The 12,052-nt window shown below is 36.8% G+C and overlaps 1 protein-coding gene across 1 annotated transcript; it reads left to right on the forward strand.

Moving 5' to 3' along the window:
• Positions 1–710: 710 nt before the first annotated feature.
• Positions 711–5,599, forward strand: LOC18446914 (growth-regulating factor 7). Its single transcript, XM_011629715.3, has 4 exons — positions 711–1,665; positions 2,240–2,464; positions 3,507–3,885; positions 4,601–5,599. The coding sequence occupies exons 1-4, from the start codon at positions 1,206–1,208 to the stop codon at positions 5,313–5,315; spliced, it is 1,779 nt and encodes a 592-aa protein (XP_011628017.2). The 5' UTR covers positions 711–1,205; the 3' UTR covers positions 5,316–5,599.
• Positions 5,600–12,052: the final 6,453 nt, after the last annotated feature.

Below are 12,052 nucleotides of genomic sequence, written 5' to 3' on the forward strand. Positions count from 1 at the left end.
GTTTCCGGTCACGTGGCGATGCATCTTTGTCCATGCACACTCTCTCATTCGCTATTTAATTCAATAAAAAAAAAAAAATTGCTTTAGATGGTGTATAGACTAACCTACCCAAAAAAGATGATATGAGTTTTTGAGTTTAGAGAGAGCGAGTCGATTAGCCGGAAATATTGAATGGAAACGGTTAATCGGACATGAGGTCGGAAGCAAAGCAGTTCAATCGACCTAATTAGTAAGAACTGGCCTAATTGAACAAGTTTTGGACAGTAAAATAAATGTTAAAAAAAAAAACTCTAACAAAATAAATAAAACATATCAAAATAAAGTTCAAAATTAATGAATTTTTTTTTTTTTTTTTTTTTAAGAATTGGTTTATGTTTAGGGGTATTTTTGAAATTTTTTAAAATAGAAAAATATAATAATTGGTATTAATGGCCAATTTTTTTTTAAAATTTTTTAATAGTTAAAAATATAATATAAATAATTTTTTTTTATTTTCTAAAACTCGATGTTTTTTTTTTTAAATACTTGACCGGTTCACCAAAAACCCTTAGCCTCATTTTTCCTACACTAGCTGGGCTGATAAAAAACAAATGAGAAACAATAAGAAAAAAACGGCTGCAGCCAAATCAGGCCGGCACTGACTTTAGCCGGGCCCTTAGATTGTGGGCCCGTCCCTACATTTTTAACGCCGAGAGGCCCGGTCAGCTCATAGATAGGCCTTGTGGAGAGAGAGAGAGGCGATTGTAGTGAGCGGACATTGCGAGGAAAACAGCCAAGAAATTGTCCCTTTTAGCGGTTTCCAACTCATCCCCTAAAAAAAGCCCGGATTTTGTTGGGTTGTCCTAAGTGAGAGAGTGTTTGGGATATTTTTAGAGAGAGAAAGAGCGTATTTAGAAAAAAAAAAAAAAAAGGAGGATTTAAAGAGAGAGAGAGAGAGAGAGGGCTGGGAGTATTTAGTATTGAGTCTTATGATCTTCGGTTTCACTTTCTCTATCCTCTTTTGCGCTGCTCCCCCATCAATTATTTTCCTTTCTCAACCCCAAAAAACCAGAATGGTATTCAAATCCACCTCTCTTTCTCTCTCTAAGCTCTTCTCTCTAAGCTTAAGATGAGGGATCTTCCATTCTCGCCCCCAAAACCCAACAATTACTGTTATCCAATGTCTCTAACAGTGGGGATAGTGGTTTTGTAGGGTGGTTTTCTCAATGGATTTTGTGGGTGTAGATGGTTTGGGGTTCTTGGGTACCTCTGAAACTGGTTTTTCTTGCTCTGGGTTTGAGTTTGAGAGCAAGCAAAAGGATAATGGTTTTGGATCAGGGTGCCTTAAGCAAGGGAGGTCTGGTTCTGATGAGGAATGGAGGAGCTTTAAAATGGCGAGGAGGGAAGATTACAGTGCTTCCAAGGCAATGGTGGCTCAACAACAAAGACCCACTTTGCTTAGATCCAATTCTTTGTACCCTGATGCCCAGTTTGCCTATTCTCTCTCTAGAACTGAGAGTGGCCAGTTGTGTTACTCTTCTCTCTCTAGAACTGAGAATGGCCAGTTGGGTTACTCCTCTCTCTCTAAGACTGATAATGGTGGTGCATTTTTCTCCAGTGATGGAATCTCTACCACAACCCCAGCTTTGCCATTTTACCAGTCTACTCCTTACACCAAAAATACAGGTTTGTGCATGTTTCTAGAGAGAGAAAATGAGTGACTAGTGTTTATTTCAAATTTGAGGACTTAGTCTTCGTTTTCCTCTTCAAAATGTGTTATTTTATTCTTGTTTTTGGAAGAAATGTAGGATCTTGGCATTCGGTTTTTGGGTTTAGGCATTTTGAGGGGGGAAAAGATTGGGACTTTTGATGAGAGAGAAAATTTTGGTTTGATTCCAGTAAGAGATCGAGTACTGTCTGAGTATTGGGAGAGGTCTTTTCATGGCCAGATCTTGGTTAAGTCTTTTCAAATAAAAGTGGCTTGATGCTAACTTGCTCCTGTTACCGACTGGCTAGTGGGAGACATTACATCGTTCTAGAGAGAGAGAGAGAGAGTGATATGAAAGAGAATATTGGTCGTATTTTCCATTAATATCTTGGTTTTGGCATTCATATCATAAGCTTATAACTCTAAGTTTATGTTAGTATTTGTGCTTTATTTTCTTTCCTGGTTTTCATCTTTGAGTTCTTGTTTATCTCAGATTCTCTCTCTCTAGTTTGAGCTTTAATTTGTCTACTCTCTCTTTTCATCCATTTGCAGGTTTAATTTCAGGCAGCTCTAACGGGAACATGCACGGGGTAATGACAGGAGTGCGAGGGCCTTTCACTCCATCGCAGTGGATTGAGCTTGAGCACCAAGCCCTCATATTCAAACACTTGACAACAGGAGCTCCAATCCCAGCTAATTTACTGATTTCTCTAAGAAAAACCCTTAATCCCTCTGGTTTCCCAAGTTATTCAGCTGGATCTCTGAGACCCAATTCGTGTACGCTCCTTTCTCTCTGTAGAGAGACCTTTTCATGGCCGGATCTATGTTAATTTTGAAAGAATATGTGTAGTTGTTTTCTGGAGAGAGAAGTTGGAAGGCTTTTCTCATTTACTTTTATCTGTTTCCACTTTTGTTTGTGGATGAGGTTATTACAAAATTGAGAAGGCTTTTTTTTCTTTGTTTTTTGTAGTTTATCTTTCTAGTGAGAGACATTGGAGAGCTTTGTATTTTATTTTTGTGTGTATTTGTTTTGTTTGTGAAATGGGTGGTTTCAAAATGGGCAGAATTATTTTTGTAGTTTTTTATCTTGTTTTGATTTGAGTATCTTTCATTTTTATTTGTTTCTATTTTGTATGTTGATGAGTCCATTTCAAAATGAGGAATAATGATGCATGAGGTTTATTAGTTTTTTGCTTCATAATTATTATTTGGTCGTAAGAGATATATTTTGGCGGATGTTGTGGAGGAAATCTCTCTTTCTCTCTCTCTCTCTCTCTCTGGATTTTTCCACCTGTATTTGGAAGAATTTTTTTATCTCATGCACTAAAGGAACACAGTGGGCCCTCCTACTCACAGTTGGTTTTGGAGCGGGGTTTTTCTCTTTACAATTGGATTTTAGGTGGGTTTTCCCCCTTGCTACAGTGAATTAATTTCTTTTCCATTAGTTAACCAGTTCCACAATAAAAAAATTTTCTTTCCATTTATCTTTTATGTGTTTCATTTTGTTATCCAAAGGATGGGCCTCTTTTGATCTAATTATCTCTCTGGCCTTTCTTGGATTTTTCTCTTTAGTTTTTGTAATTTTCTTTGAGATGCCTTCTTCCTCTCCTTTCCTTTCCAAAAGTTCTCAAAACCATAACATTCAACTGAAGCTAACAAGAGTTATGTGCCATCTTCTTCATTTTGTGATCTGCCCTCTCTCTTTTCCTTTCTTTTATGGGCCTTTTAATCTCCTTTCTTCCTCTTTATTCCACATTGTGGTCTCTTACTCTCTCTCTCTCTCTCTATTCATGTTTTTTTCTCTCTTATTCCTTTGCAGTGGGGTGGGGGTCTTTTCATCTTGGTTTTTCAGGAAATTCAGATCCCGAACCAGGACGGTGTCGAAGAACTGATGGGAAGAAATGGCGGTGCTCGAGAGATGCGGTTGCTGACCAAAAGTATTGCGAGCGACACATGAACAGGGGCCGCCACCGTTCAAGAAAGCCTGTGGAAGGCCACACTAATGGCCATGCCTCCTCTTCTCTCCCTAAAACCATCACCACCAACTCAACAACCACCTCGACAACAATGGCGAAGTCGTTGACCTCTTCTTTAAATGTGACTGTCTCAAATGGTGGGGGTTCGAGTCTTGCGGTGGTGAATCAGATGAAGAGCTTGCCGGTTTCTGAAAGCTCCTTGCCTGCCTCGCAGTTTGATAGGTAAGAGTTACTGGTCAGTACTTGGACTCTAAAATAGTGATCAACTGTTTGGGAGGACACTCTTTCCAGGATTTTGGCTTGTGGGAGAAGTGGGTTTCCTCTTCCCAGACTTTTGTTGAGAAAGGAGACAGGAGTTCCTCTTTCTGTGTTTCGTTGGTGTGTGTGTGTGTGTGAGAGAGAGAGAGAGAGAGAGAGAGAAGGGGGGTACTATTGCATTTGAGAGAGGCTTACTATTGGAATTTTTCCATTAGAGAGAGATTTCATCTTTCAATCTTTATAGAGGGGATTCCCTCTTTCCATTATTTTCATTACAGATGCGTTTCCAATTTGTTTGGAATGGGAAAGGGAATTTCTCTTTCCCTTATTCACACCACTGTCCCACACACGCAGAGAGAGAGAGAGAGAGATAGGTTTAACACATATTTCTACTGTTTCAAGTTATTATGTATCGTTTAGTTGTTTGAAAACCACCTCTTTCTTTTGATTGTGCATTATTGATTGAAGAATGTCATTCTCCGAGAACATTTGAGCATTCATGGCGGATTAAATAAAAAGTCCAGTCTTTTCTTGCATTTCTTGAAGTACTTCTAAAAAGTTGTATAAGCAGCATCTCATCAAAGCAATCTACAACGCCTTAGAAGATGGGTATTCTGTTTTCTCACTCCAGAGATTTCCTCACCTCATTTTGATCAATTCGTGGCTCTATCTGATGCAGGTTCATGATCAACAAAGCGAAATTTGATGAACATCAAGGCCTCTCAATGGTTTCCTCAATTGGCCTTAGGCCAAAAGCCCCTTCCTTTCCACTACCAAAGCAAAACCTTCCCTCTGATTTTGGTCTAATTTCCTCCAAAAACTTGTTAAACCCATCAAGGAACTCATATTTACATAGCCGAAACTTCATTGATGGGTGGCCAAAAACATGTTCTGAACCAGAGGAGAGAACCCAACTTTCTATATCTATACCTGTCGCCTCGTCCGACTTCTCTTCCTCTTCTTCATCACCCACTCAAGAGAGCGCGTCCCTTTCTCCCCTGAAACTCTCTAGAGATGTGGACCTTTTTCAAATGGGTTTAGGGGTTGGACCCCTTAATGAAACATGTAATCGACAAGCTAATTTGTTACCCATTTCATGGGAGACCTCCATGGGAGGACCTCTTGCTGAGGTCCTCAATTCCACAAATAACCCTAAAGACTGTAAGAGTAATTCTTCTTCGGCACTTAATCTCATGGGTGAGAGCTGGGAAATGAGCCCAAGAATGGGGTCCTCACCTACAGGAGTTCTGCAAAAGGCATTCGGCTCTCTCTCTAACAGTAGCACAGGAAGCAGCCCAAGAGCAGAGAACAAAGCCCAACATGAGAGCACCAGTCTCTGTGATGATCTATTTGTTTCGACTTTTGTAAATTCATCTTCAATCCCATCATTGTGAGTTCTTGGTTTCTCTCCTGTGTATGTCTCCCCCTCTGTGATGAGGCTAAAACTTTGGGTAATGGAAAGGAGGAAGAAAAACAGTTCAATCTGAGAGCATCTGTGGCTCCTTTCTCTTTCATCTCGTGCTATTTCATTGATTTCTTTTTCCTTTTTATAGTTTGTTGAAGAAACAGGCCTGCATTTCTAGTGGGCAATTTTGTGCTGGCTTCCAACTGATACCAGTCATTTCAGTTTGTGTTGATCCTGCGGCTTATCTATGAATTAGTTTGTGTTTTCATAGTATGCAGGTGTCTCTCTCTCTCTCTCTCTCTCTCTCTCTCTCTCCTACTTTTATTTTGTCAAAGTGGAAAGGTCTATTCACTCTTGACACACAGTTCTTACCTGTTTGTCTGGTTCACTTTTTTGTGGGTGCCCCCCCTTTTGGAGAGATTGACTTTAAATTGGAATCTATCTTTACTGGATATTGGGAGGCAGTTGTGAAGTGTAAACTCATTCTCCCTTATATCTCACATCTATTGTAAGTGGGAAATGATACTATGATGTTGAACATTCAATGGCCCGCAAGCATTATGAGTATCTATATTATAGAAGTTCACAAGATGTTGCCTCAATCTTTTGGGCTACCTATACAGCTTAGTATTATTAGTCATGAATGAAGTTGGAACATGAAGACAAATTAAACACTTAGTATTATTAGTCATAAATGAAGTTGGAACATGAAGACAAATTAAACACACTCTCTCTCTCTTTCTCTCACTAAGTGCGCAAATGTTAATCCTCTCACTAAGACAAAAAGTTCATATTAGGTTAAGGCCCTAAACGGTCAAATTAAAGTGTCTCAAAAACTCTCTGGGAAGGATTGTTTCGATGCCCAAAAATCATCAAATTGATCATCTGATTATCAAGATGTATGGACAATATAAAAAATAGGTTTTTGAGCTTGGAGATAATATATTTTGTAATGTATTTTTTAAATATTTTCAGTACTAAAATATATTTCAATACAAACCACTCCCCTCACTAATACGCAGTCAAGTTATAATAAAACAGCGCACTATTAACATGTGCTTGAAATTTGGTGTTATTAAATGAAATGAATTGTTGGCCTTAATGTTATTTTCTTTTTCCAAGGGTGTGTATGATAGCAACTATATTGCATCATAATTTTCTTACATTTGGGGCTGCTCATATTTCTATAAAAATTGCAATTTGGTAACAAACACTAAATAATATCTTCTATAGAGATCCAATTGAAAAGGAAGTTCTACAAGACAGTTGTAAGACTAGTCATGCTTTATGCGACTGATTGTTCGCTATGTGCAATGTTGACTTAGAACAACGGTTAGGAAGGGTGATTTGGTTCAAGTAGAATACTCTAAAAGAGAAGAGAAATGCCTAAAAAGATATGGATGATTGTTAGGATTTAAGAACCCTCTTAGATGCAGAAATAGGAATCTCAAATATTGGATCTCACCAAGATCGTGTATTTATCCAAACAAAACAGGCAAGAGCACGAGCCATAATACAATACGATAAATAAAGCATGAAACACACACGTTACACAAACACAGATTTACGTGGTTCACCCTAAGGGAGCAACATCCACAGGCACGACAAACTGAAATCCATTATACCAATGAAAAGTTACATCACAGATTTTGGGGATGCATCTCTAACCCTCAGCAAAAACCCTGTCGAGTAAATCCTTTTAGACCCAGTCTCCCTATCAGCACCATTGTTGACTTCTCATATCTATTCCACAGCTAAACCATTGATAAAGAAGAGATCATCTCCATTCCACAGCTAAACCACTGTCCAGAAGGAGAACTTTGAGAGCAACCGAGACTCTCTCTCTAAAACCACATCTAAACCAATATTTAGGAAGAGACGATCTCCATTCCACAGCTAAACTACTGTCCAAGAGAAGAACCTTGAGTGTAACCGAAACTTTCTCTCTCTAAAAGGGGGAAAAAGGTACATCCGTGGAGTTTTTTCCATAGGAAACTCTTGCCTTTTCGATGCTAAGGAGGCCATGCTTCTCTCTTTAGAAGAAGCCATCTTTCCGATATGGTGACCCAAATAAAACATACAAATTCTCTGTACTTTCATATCATATATATAATGTTAGGAGTCCAAACCAAATAGAAAACTTTCTATTTCCTTTTAGAAACTTATCAATATCAATCTCAATCCCATATAATATGAGATTTTCTTATGTAGTTGATTTTGGATAATCACCATATCCAACAAATGGAAGTTGTGAGAGAAGTTACAATGACTTATGATCGTATAACTCTTAATAGAACAAAATAACATAATAAGATTGGTGCAACTAACCCTAAATAGTTTCCATAAGCTTAAATGATGATAATAACCAATAAAGAAAAAAAATTATGATGATAATGGTGATGTTGATAATGAAATAAATCCAACGAATAATTCAATAGAGAAATTTTTAAAATGAGAATCCTGGTCGCTTTTTAGAGAGAGAGAGAGAGTGTGTGTGTCCCCCAATCTGGTTACAAACGTCCTCTAATGGATCCACATTTCCTTTTCTCTTGGATAGGTTTGTGGTGGGTGGGATCTGCACTTGGGATTCTGTGTTCCCAACCTTAATTCCCTAACCACCAAGCCAGTGAATATTTCCAACTTTTGGCGAATTATTTGTAATTTTTTTTATATCAGTGTAAAAGAATGTGTAAATGCACAAACAGGCTAAATCCCCTAATTTCTTTAGACCATTTATTTTAGCTACACCTAATCCAACATGTAAGAAATTTGATGGCTGAGGTGTATAGTGTTCCTTTTGAAATTGGAGGAAATTGTCCATGGACTTTGAGCTGAGGACTGATTTCGAATCAAATGGCTCAGAATATTCATATTTTTTGTATTGAAAATAAATGGTCTAATCGTATGCCTTGTGTTCTTCATTACAGACCTTGGTTTGAAAGAAAATAGAAAATAATATGGCCTGAATGGTAAGTTTTTATTCTCTCCATTGCCGTCCATTCATTGACTGGATGATGATAATGCTTATGACCATAGATTTCTATAGTCATATAGATCACACTTTACTCTCTAAAAGGAAAAATAAATATATATTGTTCTCTCCATTTTCAATGGACACTTTCCGTTAATACTGACTTTTTCAAGGCTGATATGGCCTTTTCATGTTGAGTGATACTCTTTGATAAAATGTCCAATATATATCCATCCCTCCCATGTTATAATAACCTCGTATGCATTAAGAGAACGCAATTCATGTAACGATGTGCTAATACAAGTGGGTTTAGGGGTGGCAATGGACCCAGACCCCACCTGAGACCCAAGGGGTAGTCTTGATCTGGGTTCGGGCATGGATAAAAAATTGGACCCAACAGGTCTGGTCCAGGTCCGGATCTGATTATATTTTCTTGGTCCCAATATATAAAATATATTTAAATATAGATAAGAGCAATGGTTTCATGCAATCGTCGTATACTAATATGATGCAGCAACCTTAAAAAACCATTTTATGGCTATTTGTTTGATCCAAAATTTGAAATATACACTCTTTTCATTCTAATGAACAATCACAAAAAAAGAAAAACTTGAAAACACAACTTAGAAAATATTTTTTTAGCCCAATTAACATAGGCCATTCATTTTGGTGAGATGCGTAGATCTAGGCCTTAGAAGGATTTTTTTTATTTCCAGTTTTTTTGGATGGCTTTATTATCATTAGATGAACAATGTTAAAAAATAAAAAAATGATTTGGAATTTATAGAGGCTAAGATCTTGAAATTCACAAAGTGAACGGTCTAGATTTGTTTTTGGAGAAGACTCATTTTGACCATATCTAGGGTTCAATTTGAACTTTTTTTTGTTTGATAATTGATTATTAAGATGAAGAGAGAGTGTATGTAAAATTTGGAGTCATACAAATATCACAAACATGATTTTCTAGAAGTGTCATTACATTATACTATGATACAACCGTTGCATTGGATCATTGCTCTATAGATAAATTTATAGATATTTTAATTTTTGGGTTGGGTTCGATCCAGTTGGACCCAAACCCAACCCGACCCGACCCGACCCGCTATCACCCCTAAGTGGGTTATGATTGGTTCATGACGAGTTCTTTTAAGTTATGTGAAGTGACTTTTAAGAAGAAAAATGTCAAAATTGGCGACGGTGCATGTCATCAATAACCATGCATATTCTGGTAAAGAGTCATCTAAAAGCATGTAGAATTAGTCAATTAAAAGCATGCAGAATGATCCCCTATAAAAACGTAAAAATTTGTCTCTAATAACCTTGGGTATAATAGGAATATTACGGATACCGATACTATTATTATCATCATCCGGGCTTTATTCAAATTATTTGGAGTCAGCTGCAGATATAGATATTATGGTAGTCAAAATTGCCTCTTGTGTTTGTTTTCAAACTTTAGTGTTATTATGGTCTTTGGAGGGGAAGAAAGAGATTTTTAGGGAACAAGTAAGATCCCTAATGATTTTTATACATGGGGATCAAAGATATAAAGTACTCTTACTTTTAGGGGGCCACTCCTTTGGTGGGGAGGGATCTCCATCGGAGAGTCTTTAGTTTTTCTATGGTATTTTGAGTTGAGACTTACTTTCCACTCCTAGTAGAGAAGTCTCTCTGCTGCTTTCAATGTTATCTTTTTAGTTGTGGTGCTGTAATGGGAAATATGGAAGTTGATCGGCAGTATCCAATCATGAGAGCGGTTAAGAACGTAAAACCAGATAGGATTTTATCAGTGTGTAGAGAGAGGCATATCTCTTGCCGCCTCCCAAACATATTTAGAAGGGAAATTATCAATGTTTAGATATAGGTATATTTTTTTGTAACACAAAAGTGTAGTCTTCATTGATAGTAGATTTGGGCATGCCAACGCCAAAAATTAGCCTCTTGAGTTGAACCACATAAATCTTTATATTATTGTGATGTTTTTATTAACATTTTATTTTCTTGCACTCATTATATGGATATATTTGTCTATTTACATTTGACAACTATGCATAGTTTCTAAGCAATATGTGGCAATTGACGAGGGTTTTATCTTTTGTAAGCCCTTGGCGAGTATAGAAGGAAAAATCAGCGAGTGTTTTGTTGATATTTAGATAGGTTTTTTTTTTTTTTTTGGTAACACCAACATGTAATATGTGTAACTGGTGAACCACATAAGTCTTTCTGTTATTGTGGTGTACTATTCTTATTGTTTTATTTTCTTACACTTGATTTCTGTTTATATTTGTCTATTTCTTTAGCAACTATGTCCACGATCTAGGGTAGGATCAGAATAATTAGGGCACCTGGTTATGTAAGCTAGGACTCCTGGGGATCATACACTTGATGCTTGAGCACAAGGTTTGTACTGGGCTAATGTTTATATTTTGAATGGATAAAAATGCATGACAAAGTTAAGGTGGTTACATTGTCTAAGGTGGAGCAATGTGGATGCAAATTGTTTGCAAATTCCACAATGATTTTATTCAACAAGAGAGAAGAAATAAAAAAAATCTATAGATGTCAACATGGGAAATCTGGTAATTTGATATCAAGGTGATGATTACTAAGTTTAGCGATAGTCAAAATCACCACTCCTATATTTTCCTAAATATTGAGGATATGATATTTGAACAAATAAGTTTCTCTAAATATTAAAGGTATTATTATCTTTGGGCAAAAAGCACATGAGGTTTCTCAGAAAACAAGTTGTAAACCCTAATTATTTCTATATAAGAGGATCAAATAAATATAGTACTCTTTTTATAGGCAACCATTGGGGTTATGCAAAAGGGCCTCAAAGAGAGAGGAGTCTCCAAAAAAAAAAAGTTTGACCTCCTAAATAAATGTGGTCTTCTCATAAGATTTTGGATTAATTCCCTTCCCATTTCAAGAGAGGATCTTTCAGTTACTCTCAATGTTATCTTTTTGATAGTGGTATCATTTCATTTAGTCTCAATGTTATCTTTTTGATAGTGGTATCATTTACTCTCAATGTTATCGTTTTGGTAGTCGTATCATGGTAGGAAAGATGAATGCTAATAGCATTGTTTTCGGTCAAGAGTATATTTAGATGGAAAAACTGACAAGGGTTTTGTCAATGTTTAGAAATAGGTATATTTGTTGTAATCCAAAACTGCCTTCATCGAATTGCATTCATGGTTGTAGTAGTCTATTACATATTTAGCTAACTATTTACATAATCTGTAATAGTTAGCTAAGTATTTACATAATCTTGGGTAAGCTCTCGGCATTTGTTGTTTGCTAAGGGACGGGTTTCCAAGGACCTAGAAGAGTAAACATGCTGAACAGAGTTTGATACGAAAAATAGATCACCCTCCTCTAGGATTGGAAGTCAAAAACTCGAAGACCTACAAGAATAAACATGCTGAAGATGGTTTGATGCAAGAAATAGATCAGTCTCATAGAGAATGGAAGTTAAAAAGCTTAATATGTTTGTTTAAACGCTATATAAATTGCTGAAATGTATATAAGTATAACACATTTAAACAATAGAATCATCTTCAGTTCTTAATCATGTATAATAAAGATACTTCGACGGCTTGACCTGCTGTCATGGAGTGTTGTTCATGCGGGTCGATGTCTTGGGTTCGTAGCCCTGCTTGACTGATGCCGTGGATGGCGCCCCCTCTCCTCTCAAATAATAAAGATACTTTAAACTAGTTAAATTTTTATACTTTCAACGATTTTAAATC

The sequence above is a fragment of the Amborella trichopoda genome, chromosome 12 (assembly GCF_054954075.1).
Source record: "Amborella trichopoda isolate Santa Cruz 75 chromosome 12, AtrichopodaSantaCruz75HAP2 v2.0, whole genome shotgun sequence".
Lineage (NCBI taxonomy): Eukaryota > Viridiplantae > Streptophyta > Magnoliopsida > Amborellales > Amborellaceae > Amborella > Amborella trichopoda.